Source organism: Meles meles, chromosome 7 (assembly GCF_922984935.1).
Source record: "Meles meles chromosome 7, mMelMel3.1 paternal haplotype, whole genome shotgun sequence".
NCBI lineage: Eukaryota > Metazoa > Chordata > Mammalia > Carnivora > Mustelidae > Meles > Meles meles.
This window is the reverse complement of record NC_060072.1, coordinates 50,782,739-50,797,130: the sequence shown is the minus strand read 5'-3', so window position 1 is coordinate 50,797,130 and position 14,392 is coordinate 50,782,739. Positions and strand designations below refer to the sequence as shown.

Sequence of the window (14,392 nt, the reverse complement as noted above, 5' to 3'; positions counted from 1 at the left end):
TTGTTCTCATTGTGTAAATGCCCTCTTAAACGTCAAGGTTATTCTTTACAAGCTGTAAGGAAAAATCAGCTTTTTGCAAAGAGTATATGCAGACTTACAGTGCAAGAAGTGAAATGTGTAGACTTCAGAACAAGTCAGACAACACAGAATTTTCTCCAGAGAGTCAAACTGAGGTCAAGTTTCAAGTTGATTAAAATTTGGCTGTATATGTATTCAGTTTGTGCTCAGGTATAGGTTTTCAGCCTTTTGAAAGTTCTTAATAATTGTGAATATATATGCTATTTTATGTTCAGCACAAAAATAGAGTATCTCTACAGTATGCATATTTGAAAACACACAAAATAGTTCTTTGTTTTGGCTATAGGATGTCACTGATGTAACTTTTGGAAAGAGAAGATCTTTGACCATTAATAATGCAGCTGGTTTGGAAATAACTGTGGACTTCGAAAAACTAATGAAATATTGTCACATAAAACACGCATGGGCAAGAACTATCCACACTTTTCAGGTAACAGTGGACATTTTTAAAGCTATATGGACAGGTTTCCAGGCCACAGAGTACCTTCAGTGATTTTCTTCTTAACCTTTGCTGTCTTTATTTGTTGAATGAGAGACAAGGTTACCAAGGTTTACATAAATGGTACTGGGATGTTTATTTATTTTTGAAGCTTACTTTTTTACTGTTGTATAATCAACTTTATTGGGGTATAATTTGCATAGGCATTTATATTTATAAAGCTGGATGCATTTTGATAAATTTCTCCTCTTCCTTTGCTCTTGTGAGGCACCTACTTTCTACTTGGGAATTTTAATTTTCTATAAGAGTTGGAAAGGTAGCACAGACTGTCCCCACATACCCTTCCTCCAACTTTCCCTAATGTTAGCATCTTATACAACTATGATGTTTTTGTCAAAACTAAGAAATTACCATTAGAAGAATACTATTAACTAAGCTACATACTTCACCCATTTTGGATTTCACCCATTTTGGATTTCACCCATTTTCCACTAATATCCTTTTTCTGTCCCAGGGTCTTATCCTGGACACAACATTGCACTTAGTACAATTTGCATATAAATTCTGGGTTGTCTTTTTTTTTTTGGCACTGGGGGGGTACAGGATGAAGGGCAGAAGGAGACAGAGAATCTTAAGCAGGCTCCATGCTGGGTTTGGAGCTTGATGTGGGACTTGATCTTACAATTCCGAGATCATGACCTGAGCTGAAATCAGGGGTTCGTTGCTTAACTGACTGAGCCACCCAGGTGCCCGTTAGCTCTATTTTAATACTTTTGAATTCTTGTAAGTTTTTTGTGGTTTTGTTATTTAACTCATTGTTTTGAACACCCCTCTTTGATATTGGTATGTTGCTTTAATCATGAAGCTGCATCAGCCTACATTTGCGTGGGGAAAAATTTAGGTTAGCCTGTATCCTCTACTGGTAGGCAAAAATTAATTAACACAGGGATTTTGTTTTTTTTAAGTAGATGGTGTTTATTTATTAACCTACTCCATCTCAGCCTCCAAAAGAATTTGAAATGACTTATAAAAAAGCTCACAATTCAGCCCGATTTTTTTTTTTAGAGACAAAGAAATGATATGAAGTGGAAATATAGGTAAGGCTGATTAAAGGATTCTTGCTAAGAGTGGGATGGAATGCTGATCTGCGCACTGACCTATTTGCTTGCTAGTGTTGGCGGATTTGGCTCTAAATTTTCAAACCAAGAGAGAAGCAGTCAGTGGACTGTGTCTATGGGTTAAAAAACACAAAACAAAACAAAATGAAACAGCCAGTTGTTTAGAAGTACAAATGTTCCTGGCTGCGAGGTCCTGGCAAAATTTCTCCCATGGATCTTTATGATGGGCTCTCTATAATTCTGAAAACTTGTATCATGCAATTTTGGGGAATTTTCTTGAATAATTTCATAAGATTTCTTGTCCTCAGTTTTCTCTGTTTCATCTTTCTAGAATTTCTACTATGTTCAACCTCCAGACTGATTATCCAAATATCTTACCTCTGTCCTGTTTTCCATCTCATTGTCATTTTGCTGTATTTTCTGAGAGTCTTTCTCAAATTTATAATAAGTCTTTTTTTTTACATTTCTGGACAAATGGAGTATGAAGGGGTCTTTTTAGTACTCGATTAAGGTTGTAGTAACTGTCTCTAAATGTTCCTTTTATTGAGTCTGGCTCTTATTTTGTGGTCGAAATAGCATCTCTTACCTCTAAGAACATTCACGATTGCTCTCTTGTATGAGCTATTTGTTTCTTCCAAGTTCACTTCAGTTCAACAAATATTTATTGAGTCAGACTGTTCTTGGTGCTTGGTTTAGATCAGTCCATGAAACAAAGGTACCTGCCACTGTGAAGATTACAGTTGGTGGGTAGGAGGAAGGAGACAGACACAGTAGTAAAACACTAAGTAAACTGTAGTTGACCCTTGAGCACTGTGGGGGTTTGAGGCACTGACCCTGCCTTGTAGTCAGAAATCCATGTACAATTTTTGATTTTCCAAAGATTTAACTACTAGTAGTCTACTGTTGACCAGAAGCCTTACCAATAATGTAAAAAGTTGATTAACCACATATCTTGTATGTTCTATGTATTATATACTGTATTCTTTTTTTTTTTTTTTAAGATTTTATTTATTTATCTGACAGAGACAGTGAGAGAGGGAACATAAGCAGGGGGAATGGGAGAGGGAGAAGCAGGCTTCCTGCCAAGCAGGGAGCCGGATGCAGGCTCGATCCCAGGACCCTGAGATCATGACCTTAGCCAAAAGCAGATGCTTAACAACTGAGCCACTCAGGCACCCCTATATACTGGTATTCTTAACAATAAAGTACATAAGGGGACGCCTGGCTGTCTCAGTCAGTAGAGCATGTGGCTCTTGGTCTCCGGGTTGTAAGTTCGAGCCCCATAATCTTAAAAACAAAGTAAGCTACAGAGAAGAATATGTTATTAAGAGAATCATAAAGAAGAGAAAATACATTTGCAGTAGTGTACTGTATTTATCAGAAGGAAAAATTAATGTATAAGTGAACCCATGCAGTTTAAACCCATGTTGTTCCATGGTCAGCTGTATGTGTTATGGTAGAAGTTGGCAAATGCTATGGAAACGGGATGGGGATAGATGTGGGATGAAGCTGTCATTTTAAATAGTAGTTGGTATAGGCCTCATTGAGAAGGTGGCTTTTTTTTTAATATAGTCAAAGTATTTTGAACTTTATTTTTTTAATAATTTCATGTTTCTATTTATTTTATTTTTTATTATGTTCAGTTAGTTACTGTGTAGTACATCGTTAGTTTGAGAAGGTGACATTTGAGCAAAGACTTGAAGGAGGTAAGGAAGTTAACCGTGTGGGTGTCTGGGAGAAGAGCATTCTGGGTGGAGAGAATAGCTAAGGCCAGAGTTCTTGGGGGGGAGCCTGCCTGTTATATTTGAAGCACAGGAATAGCAAGGAGGCTGGCATTGGAGAGTGAGAAGAGATGAGGTCAGAAAAGTAATGTGAGGTAAGGGAAGGTAGAAGGGTTGGGGGCCGGGTCACCTGCTTCATCTTCTAGGACTATAGTATTTAGTATGATAGCCATATCCGGCCCACTATCAATTTTCTGTAGATAAAGTTTTATTGGAACACAGCAGCACTGGTTCATTTACACATTGGCTATAACTGCTTTTGCATTGCAAAAGAATTGAGTAGTTGTGATAGAGAACATCTGGCATGCAGAACCTAACATACTTATTTCTTGACTCTTTGCAGAGAAAGTGGTTTGCCCCTCCCCCCACCAAGGTCCATATAGACTTTCACATTCTAAGTCTATAGAATCTCAAAAGAAATGAATGGTTTGTGTTTATTTTTCCAAATGTTGAGTTTCATGTCATATTTAGAGAAGTAAATGTATAAAAACTTGCCTCCTTCAAGAAGTTCAATAGTTCTAATGATTCAAGGAAGATATGAAAAGAGGACGAATGATTTCTAGCAGGTGATGGAGGTGAAATTCGGTGTCCCCGTCCTGCTTTCCGAGCACATCTTTGGCATGACCATTTCTTTTTTAGCATCATTTATTCAGTGAGACACTGGATAAAGAAGAGTGAATAAGAAGGAGCTTATAGTCCGGTGAGGAATACAGCTAAGAAGGTGAAGAGTTCCGTTCCAGCTCCGGGAATTCTGTGATGGAAGAAGTACAGGGGGCTGGAGAGTGTGCAGTCTGCGAGTGGGTCTGCCCTGGCAGGACCACGGACAGCTTCCTTGTGTCCAGTGGAGCATAGCTCAGTGGGAAGGAAAGAGGAAAGGAGAGGGGAAGGCAGCAGGCTCAAGGTTGGCTTTTGAAGGAGTGGGTGAGCCATATGATGGAGTCAGGACTTTGTTTTGAGAGCTTGGGAGCTGTTTATCAGCTCTAAGCAGAGTCCGATGCCATTGGATTTGCTTTTTACTTGTATCACGAGATGCTGCGAGGACAGATGGTCGCAGCATGTGTGAGTCTGAGGGAGACTGACTATGAAGCTGTTAAGTTTTTCTGTGTTTGTTGATGATTAGGAACTCAGTGAACTAAGTTTAGGTTAGGCATTTACCTGCCTAGGAATATGCAGTATGAAGTCCAAGGGGAGAAGTGGTGCTGTGTATCTATAAAGTGTACTTAGTATTTGATCAGGTGTCATTTAGGTAGATTTCTGAGACTCTGCGTCACCTGAAGGAAGTGCTTGTCACACTTCTATAATCTGAAGACTTGGTTCCCGTTCTCTGTGTCTAGAGAGCTAGAAGTGCTTGCTGAAAAAGAGGGTTTTAACTGTGGGTCTATATTTTCTGCATGCCCTGTCTTGTCATTCATCTTCCCACAATTCTTTGGTCTAGGGGGATGTGGGGACACGAGATAATGATTCAAAGCTCTCCTTAGTTTATGTTGGCACTGAAAATATAGGGACTAAGAATAGCCCTGAAAATTGAAGTTGTTTTCTCACAGTTACGTGGTGACATTAGGCATTTTTCTTGCCTGTATAATTCTTGGCTTGCTAAACTTAAAAACCAAATGTTCATTGTTCTTTTCCATAGTTTACCATGATGAAAGCAATAAGTGGTTCAACAATGGGCGAATACAGAAAAGTAGAAGAAAAAAGAATCATCCGTAGCACCCTCCATTTTTGGAGACAGACTAGTTAAATTTTTTTTTAAAGATTTTATTTATTAGAGAGAGCACAAACAGGGGGAATGGCAGGCATGGGGAGAAGCAGGCCCTCTGCTGAGCTAGGAGCCTAACGCGGGACTTGATCCCAGGACCCTCGGAGCATGACCTGAGTTGAAAGCAGACGTTCACTGACTGAGCCACCCAGGTGCTCCTAGTTAATTTTTTTTTTTAATTAAAAAAGAACTTTTAAAAAAGATTTTATCCATTTATTTGACAGAGAGAGAGCGAGCAGGGGGAGTAGCAGGCAGGGGGAGAGGGAGAAGCAGACTTTCCACTGAACAGGGAGCCTGATGTGGGGCTCAATCCTAGGATCCTGGGATCCTGACCTGAGCAGAAGGCAGCCACCTAACTGACTGAGCCACCCAGGTGCCCCACCCCTAGTTAAATATTTGATAGAATTTTTCCTCCTTTTTTGTGACTTGTCTTGTCAGATATTTATGTTCATTTTATATGTACTTTTTTTGGATCAGAGTAATTTTATTTTGTGTTACATAGTTGTGATCATTTTTTATGTGAAAGTATCCAGTTTTTAAAATGTTGTTAGATTTCAAAGCATCTTTGATATTTGCAGAATAGTTTATCAAATGTCTGTATACAGATACTTGATATAAATGTAAACAAAGGAGCAAATTTATCTATGTGCTTATTACTGAATATTTAAAGTGTCTATTTTTTGCTATTTAAGTACCAATTGGCTAACACATTTGTACATAGAGTCCATACGAACACTGAAAATTCTTTTATTGGGAAGATTTGGCACTTCATACTGTCTTTCAAGTTTGTTGTTGGGTTTCTACACGCCAGTTGCGCATCTCTAAGACCTGAACCTAAGCGCATAATTAGGAAACATGAGTTTTTGGGTGATGAATAAACTGGAACTATAAGGTGTATTTATAGGAACATTCTGGCCAGGTAGCACTTTGGGGACTTCTCTCTTTTCTGTCTGGGTAGACTGAAGCTGTGTGAAGACATGAACCCGTGGCGTAACATTAACTCTTCTTCCTGTATTATCCCCTCCCAGGGGTCCGAGGAGAAGACGGTCGTGTACGTGGTTGGGAAGGCAGGCCGCCAGCACTGGCAGCACGTTTACACCGCAGTGACCAGGGGCCGCTGCCGAGTGTACGTCATCGCGGAGGAGTCTCACCTCCGGGGTGCAATTATGAGAAGCAGTGTTCCCAGAAAAACTCGCTTAAAACATTTTTTGCAAAATGAGCTCTCCATGAGCTGTGCGTCTCCAGCAGATTTTGCCTCCCCGTTGGAGAGCTCTGGAGAGTGCAGAGGACCGAGCACACAGCCCTCAGGGTCCCTGTTCCCTCCAGTCGCAACCAGGCATGTGACCACCGATGTCCCTGGAAAGGGAAGCGAGGCCTCTGCGGCTGAGGACTGGACATTTGCCCGTCCTGGAGAATGGACATCATCTTTCTCCGTTGAAGTGGACCCAGAGGAAGATCCAGCAGAACTTCGCGGGTCCAAAAGAGCCTGTGGCCTGAGTGATGCTGAAAGTCCAAGCAAAATGCGGATGGTAGGAGTTTTAAGTTGTTTTAAGTTTTTTAAGTTAAGCTCCAGTTTTAAGTGCCACTCACTTCGGTGTGCTTATCCGTGGCTGTGTGTTTTTCAGTAGCGTCACCTTGTGCTGGAGCACTTAAAAACAAGGTATTCTCACCTCTGTCCGCTGTCCTCTGTCCTGTGCCTGTTCGGTTCTAGCACCGTCCGTCCCTTGGCTGGAGGCCAGCCACTCTAGACTAAACGTCAGTCTGTTGATGCGGGGGGACGGGGTGCGGGAGAAACCGGCCACCCTGCACCTTCTTTCTGCAAATCTTCCGTACCTCCCACCCCTCCCTTTGGTGGCCCCAGCCTCATGTTAATCCCCACTCTCCACTGGAGGGGCTGGAATTATCCGTTGTCTCCAAACCCAGTTCTGATGGACGCTTAAGGATTGCTGTCTGTGCTGCCGAGTAGACTTGCTTCAGTGTCCTGAGGCTTTCAAGGCTGTGCCAGGGAGAAGGGGCCACGGTGGGAGCCCGGGGGAGGATGTGCTCATGGAACCTGCCAAGGCCAAGCGGAGTTCGAAAGAGAGAAGATGTATAGCCTCTGACCCCACGTGGCATGGAGACAGTGAAACAGTTCTCTGAGGGGGTGCCTGGCCTATGCAGCGGGTGACGTCTTGGCGTCTTAGGCAGCCACAAGGATGGAGTATTGTGGCTGGAGCACAGCATGAAAAATGGAGGTTGAGCGGAGGACCCTGGAAGAGTCGGGAAGGCACAAAGACTCTTCCAAAGAGATCGGACATCCTCCTGAATGCGATGGAGAACACTAGATGCATTTTAAGAGCTCTGTGAATTGAAATTTATGAAGGTCACTTTGGAGTTTAGTAGATTATGTTTTGGGAGGCCGTAGGGGCCAAGTTCCTTGCAAAAAGATGATTTTAGTAGCTTGAACAGAATGATTAGGTTCTGAAGTCAGGTAGTAGTGATGGGGTTGGAGAAGAGATGTTTGGGGGGTGGTGCATGGGATTTAATGGGCATTTATATATTGGGGGGGTGAGGTTGGGCCTGAGCGTGAGTCTTTGGCTTCTGGCTTGGGCATTCAGGGGGATCCAGGTACCACCAATCAAGACTGGGAAAAGAGGCTGAGACCCAGGTTTTGTAAGGAAAGCGATAAAAGTAGGCATAGTAAAAGAAAAGTTTATTTTTTTTCCTTCTTGGAAGTAGTAGGATCCCTGCTGATTCTAAGGTCCATTCTTTTTGTTTGTTTGTTTTAAAGATTTTATTTATTTTTTTGGCAGAGAGGGAATACAAGCAGGGGAAGTGGGAGAGGGAGAAGCAGGCTTCCCATTGAGTAGGGAGCCCAATGGGGGGCTCAATCCCAGGGTTCTGGTATCATGACCTGAGCCCAAGGCAGACATTTAATGACTGAGCCACCCAGGCGTCCCTCTAAGGTCCATTCTATGCTCCAGATCAACTCTCTGATAAGGAATTTCCATCTCAGCACAATGTCTTCTTCTGAAATGGAATGTGTTACCTCTTCCAAAGACCCTGATAATAAGGTGTTTGGCGTGGAAAAGAAAATTCCAAAGAAAGTCGTTTCCTAAAAGTTTCCTGACTTTTATTTCTTCGCACCAGTACGGGGTGGGCGAGTTATGGTTTCTGTGGTAGTACAAAGAGACAGTGACAGCATTATCCATCTTACCTGCTGAACTGCCCCAACGTTTGACATTCCGGCCAAGACCAACCCTGCAGAAGGTCTACGAACACAAAGAGGCCAGTGCTGGCTGCTGTCACTGTCCAAAGGCTCCAGTGCGAGGAAAGTTTTCTACCTGAAGAGGATAAGTTTTCTCACAATGTTTGCCAGAAATGTGTGACAGCTACAGAAATCCCTAACAATGAGGAAATTAAGAATTCAAAGCCTCAGGCCTGATAAATTAGGGACTTCTGTGTCTAGACTTTGTAGTGCATTGAGATGTGTGATTTCTAAAAGCTCAGATACAATGACCAGGGCTGTCCCCTTACCTTTTCTTCATATCCACATGGCTAATCAGAGCCAAACCAGCATTTAAATTCTGCAGGTACTAAATGACAGAGCCCCTCCTAGATGAAAGCTTTTGCTTTAGTCCTGTGGGTTAACAGCTTTGGGTTTTGAAAAAAAGTTTTAAAAGAAAATGTCCCGATTTTGTTTTTTGGGGTTGTGGGTTTTTTTGTTTTGTTTTGTTTTATTTGGCCTCATGTTCCACAACCAAAAAGGGAAACACAAAAATGTCCCTTTAAATAAAAGCATATGTGTAAATATTCTAAAGTTTATCATATAAAGTAGTGATTTCCAGAATTCTTTAAAAGAAAATTACATTTGTCCTTAAAATAATCTAGGAAGGATATAATCATAAAATCCCAAATAAAGATAGTTCTTGTATTAGTCAAGGTTCTCTAATGAAACAGAACCAATAGGCTGTGTCTGTATTCCTATTTACCTGTCTACTTCTTATTTATCATCTGTCATCTATTTAGATTTTTTTTTAATTTAAATTTTTAAAATATTTTATTTATTTATTTGACAGAGAGACACGGTGAGAGAGGGAACTCAAGCAGGGGGAGTGGGAGAGGGAGAAGCAGGCTTCCCATGGAGCAGGGAGCCCAATGTGGGGCTGGATCCCAGGACCCTGGGATCATGCCCTGAGCCAAAGGCAGACGCTTAACAACCAAGCCACACAGGCGCCCCTATTCATTTACTTTTAAAGATTTTGTTTATTTATTTGACAAAGAGGGACATAGCGAGAGAGGGAACACAGGCAGGGGCAGAGAGAGAGGGAGAAGCAGGCTTCCTGCTGAGCAGGGAGCCTCATGGTGGGGCTTGATCCCAGGACTCTGGGATCATGTGAGCCGAAGGCAGATGCTTAACCCACTGAGCCACACTGGTGCCCCTATTTAGATTTATTTAAGGACTTGGCTTATACTTGTAAAGGCTGCGAAGTCCAAAATTCTGCATGGTAGGCCACCAGACTGGAGACCCAGAGTTGATAGTGCAGTTTGGGTCCAAAGGCAGGCAGAATTCTCTTTTTCTAGGAGGTGGCCAGTCTTTTTTTTTCTGTTAAGGCCTTCAAATGATCGAGTGAGGCCCATCTGCATGATGGAGAGTAATCTGCTTTATTCATCAACTGCTGACTTAAATGTTTAGCTCTTCTAAAAATACGTTCACAGAAACATCTAGAATGGTATTTGACCAAATATCTGGGTACCATGGCTTGGCTGAGTTGACACATAAAGTTAACCCTTACAAGTGCTCTAAATTGAGCAGATTTAGCATCGTGAAAGATGAATTGTGCTTATTTTTCTCATTTCCCTGTGGTGGCGAAGCTTTCTCATGACCATACTGGTCCATTGCCTCGTGCTTGGGAATCACCAATAGCACCAGGGATGCGGGTCTTGCCCTGTCGCATCTTACCACACCTGACGCTGGCATCATGGGTGTGCACCCTGAGCAGTCAGCCATACAGGGCTTTGTGCTTCAGACCACCCCATACTTGTTTTAATGTTCTGTACTTGTCAATCTTGAAGGTCTTACCTTTGAACAAAGGGCCCACATTTTAACCTTGAACTAGGCCGCCAAATTATATATACGTACTCATTCAACCAATGGTCACTTCTTCATGCCCATCCCAGAGCTGAGTGCTGAGGATACCACAGGGAGCTGATAGTGGGGGTCTGCTCAAACCTTCCAAGGGGAGGGTGGGGGAGGGGGAACATGTTATGTCTCCCATAGAAGCTGTCAGATGGAATAGAAGTACATAGGGTAAACTATATTTTCACAAAACTATTTTTATTGCTGTCCTTACAGGTGGAAGAATCCTCTCCGCATGTGTCTTCCAGACTACAGAATTTGAGACTAAATCATTTAACCCCCAAGCAACTTTTCTTATCCACAAATAATCAAGAAACTTAATTTTGTTTCAGATGGCTCAAAGTAATTCTCTTTTTTCCTACTCCACACAAAATGAACATCATACCTTCAAACTCTGAAGACACAAAACAGGATATCTGTAACTGGAGTTTTATTTTAAGGTGTTTGTGTTAGCAGCTATTTTAAATTCACTGGATCCGAGAAAACCATAATGATTTCAACATGGGTCATCATGAGAACTGGTAGCCCTGGACATAAATGCAGGCAAAATTTGTTGTGTGTTTTTTGGTTTTTTAAAAGACTGTACTTCAGTAAGTTTTATTTTTACAATAATGCCTTGACTTCCGAGATCATTGTGGGTGATCTTGGCCAGCAGTTTGAAGCTATGGTCGAGAGAAACCGTAATTACACCTCCTGTGTTACTGACACACATTTCAGGATGTTGGGTCTTCTGCTGGTTGTTCAGCTTGCAACGTGGCTACTCGCTCCGTCCCTGCTGGCCAGACCCACTTCATGCGGGACTGTTTTCCTGGAAATTGCCTTCTGAGTTGGGAGTACTTTTATTTTTTCCTTAATTGGAGATATAATTGACATATTCCACTGTGTAAGTTGAAGGTGCATACCGTGTTGATTTGATACATTTATGTAGTCTGCATGATTACTGCTGTTGCATTATCTAACGCCATCATGTCACATGATTGTCATTTCTTCTAGGAATACGTTGTTTTGAAAACACTCCACTTGGGAAAATTATTCTCTCTCAGAGTGACTTATATTATTGTTTAGAGTGTTATTTGCTAAGTGGTAAAAGAGAAAGTTAAGAAAAAAATTTACCTGTGATTCCAATATTTGGAAAATAGCCTCAGTGGGATATAATGTACACACAGTTCGCCCATTTAAAGTGTACAACTCCACGGCTTTTAGTGTATTCGCAGAGTTGTGCTAGTACCATCACGGTGGGTTTTGGAACATTTTGATCACTCTCCCCGCTCCCTCAAGAAACCCTGACCACTTGGCTCTGATCCCCTCCAGCTGTAGGCAACTACTAATTTGTTTTGTCCCTACTCATTTGCCTGTTCCAGACATTTCGTAACAATGGGATCATATAATGCGTGGTCCTTTGTGATTGACTCCTTTAACTTAGCAGAATGGTTTTGGACTTTATGTTGTGGTATTAGTGCTCCACATCTCTCTCTCTCTCTCTCTTATTATTATTTTTTACTATGTTAGTCACCATACAGTACATCACTAGTTTTTGATGCAGTGTTTCCAGGTTGATTGTTGACTTATAACACCCAGTGCTCCATGCAATACATGCCCTCCTTAATCACTGGGCCAACCGCCACCCCCCCCTCCCCCCCACAAAACCCTGTTTGTTTCTTAGAGTCCGCAGTCTCTCATGGTTCGTCCCCCCTCCTTTGTTTTTCCTTTCCTTCTCATGTCCTCCATGCTATTCCTTATTCTCTACAAGTAAGTGAAACCATATGATAATTGACTTTCTCTGCTTGACTTATTTCACTCAGCATAATCTCCTCCAGTCCTGTCCATGTTGATACAAAAGTTGGGTATTCATCTTTTCTGATGGCTGAGTAATATTCCACTGTGTATATGGACCACATCTTTATCCATTTGTCTGTTGAAAGGCATCTTGGTTCTTTCCACAGTTTGGCTATTGTGGACTTTTTAAAGATTAAAAAATATTATGTAGAAAGAGCCAGCATTGTTCCTTTTATTGGGTAGAGATCTTGGAGAGTCCAAGCAAGGAAGCTCACTCAGTCAAACCTGATGAAGCCTATATTCTTTGTGAACTGATGGGGAAACTGGCAGCCTCTATAGAGGCCGTATTTCTGGATCAGACCATGTGGGTTTGAGCTGATGGGGCAGAAATCAGGAACTCTGGCCGAATTCTTGCAGGTAGCCCCAGCAGAACTGCCGCTGATCTATCATGCTGTCATTATTGCCGTGAGTCAAAAGACCTTCCTCTCCTTTTATTACCAAATACTACTCTATTGTGTGGGTGTAGCACATTGAACTTGTCTGTTCATCAGTTGAAAGACATTTGGGTTGTTTCCACTTTTGGGCTATTATAAAATGCTACTATGAAATCGGTGTACAAGTAGAAGTTTTTCTGTAGAGGCATATTTTCATTCCTTTTAATTATATACCTAGGAGTGGAATTGTTTGGTCATATGGTAACTCTGTTTCAACTTTTGAGGAGCTGCCAGATTGTTTTCCAAAACAGCTGCACCATTTTGTATTTTATTTTCACATTTCTTCACATTCTCTCTAACACCTATTATTATCTGACTTTTTGATTATAGCCATTCAGTGGGTGTGAAGAGATATTTCAATATTTTTTTTTTAAGATTTTATTTTTTTTAAAGTAATCTCTGTATCCAGTGTGGGGCTTGAACTCACAATTCAAGAGTCACGGTCTACTGACTGACTGAGCCAGCCAGGCAGCCTTCCCTCAATCTGGTTTTGACTTGCATTTCCCTTATGGCCAATGATGTTAATGATCTTTTCATGGCCTTATTGGTCATTCGTAGGACCTCTTTGGAGAAATGTCTATTCAAATCTTTTACCCATTTTAAAATTGGGTTATTTTTCTTTTTATCAAGATACGTGTTCTTTATATATTCTACATACAAGGTCCCTTATTAGAAACGTTATTTGCAAAAAAAAAAGAAAGAAAAGAAAAAGATTCCTATTCTGTGGATTTTATTTTCACCTTTTTTTTTTTAAAGATTTTATTTATTTATTTGACAGAGAGAGATCACAATAGGCAGAGAGGCAGGCAGAGAGAGTGAGAAGGAAGCAGGCTCCCGGCCAAGCGGAGAGCCCCATGCGGGACTCGATCCCAGGACCCCGAGATCATGACCCGAGCCGAAGGCAGCGGCCCAAACCACTGAGCCACCCAGGCGCCCCACTTGATGGTGTCCTTTGATGCACAGATTTTTCAATTCTGATTATGTCCAGTGTATCTCGTTTTTGTTGTTGTTGCTTATGCTTTGGTGTTACATCCAAGGAACTTCTGCCGATCCAAAGTCATGAAGGTTTACTCCTGTTTTTCTTCTAAGAATTTAAATAGTTTTAGGTTTTACATTTAGCACTTTGATTCATTTTGAGTTAATTTTTGTGTATGGTGAAGTAACAGTCCAGCTTCGTTCTTTTGCACGTGGATATCCAGTTTTTCCAGCTCTATTTCTTGAAGAAACTATTCCTTCCTCATTCACTTATCTTGACACCCTTATCAAAAATCAATTGATCATAAATGTGAAGGTTTATTTCTGGATTCTGAGTTCCTGATTCTGTTCCATTAACGTATACATCTATTGTTATGCCAGCACCATGCTTTTTGTTAGCTTTGTTTTGAGATCAAGAAAAGTGAGCCCTCCAATTTGTTCTTTAAAGGATTTTGGACTATTCTGAGTCCCCTGTATTTCCATATGAATTTTAGGATCAGTTTGTTAGTTTCTACAAAACATTCAGTTGGGATTTTGAGGGGTGAGTGTATTGAATCTATAGATCTGGGGAGTATTGCCATCTTAATATTAAGTCTTCTGAACCATGAACATGAGTTGTCTATTTATGTCTCCTCTTATTTTTTCAACATTTTGTTTTGCACTTTTTATTTTTTAAATTTTAACAAAGATTTTATTTATTTGAGACAGAGAGAGAGCATGTGCGCACAAGTGGGGAGAAGGATCAGAGGGAGAGGGTGAGGCAGATTCCCCACAGAGCAGAGAGCCTGACGTGGGGGTCCATCACAGGACGCTGAAATCATGACCCAAACTGAAGGCAGACACTTAACCAACT

The 14,392-nt window shown here is 41.3% G+C and overlaps 1 protein-coding gene across 1 annotated transcript in view; it reads left to right on the top strand.

The window, feature by feature from the left end:
• HELB (DNA helicase B) overlaps positions 1-11,860 on the top strand; it is a 31,309-nt gene extending 19,449 nt beyond the window's left edge. Inside the window, exons 11-13 of the mRNA XM_046010557.1 lie at positions 365-508; positions 6,204-6,704; positions 10,511-11,860. Of these exons, the coding sequence (XP_045866513.1) occupies positions 365-508; positions 6,204-6,704; positions 10,511-10,615 (750 nt within the window). The 3' untranslated portion in view covers positions 10,616-11,860. The remainder of the gene's footprint in view (positions 1-364; positions 509-6,203; positions 6,705-10,510) is intronic.
• The last annotated feature ends 2,532 nt before the right edge of the window (positions 11,861-14,392 follow it).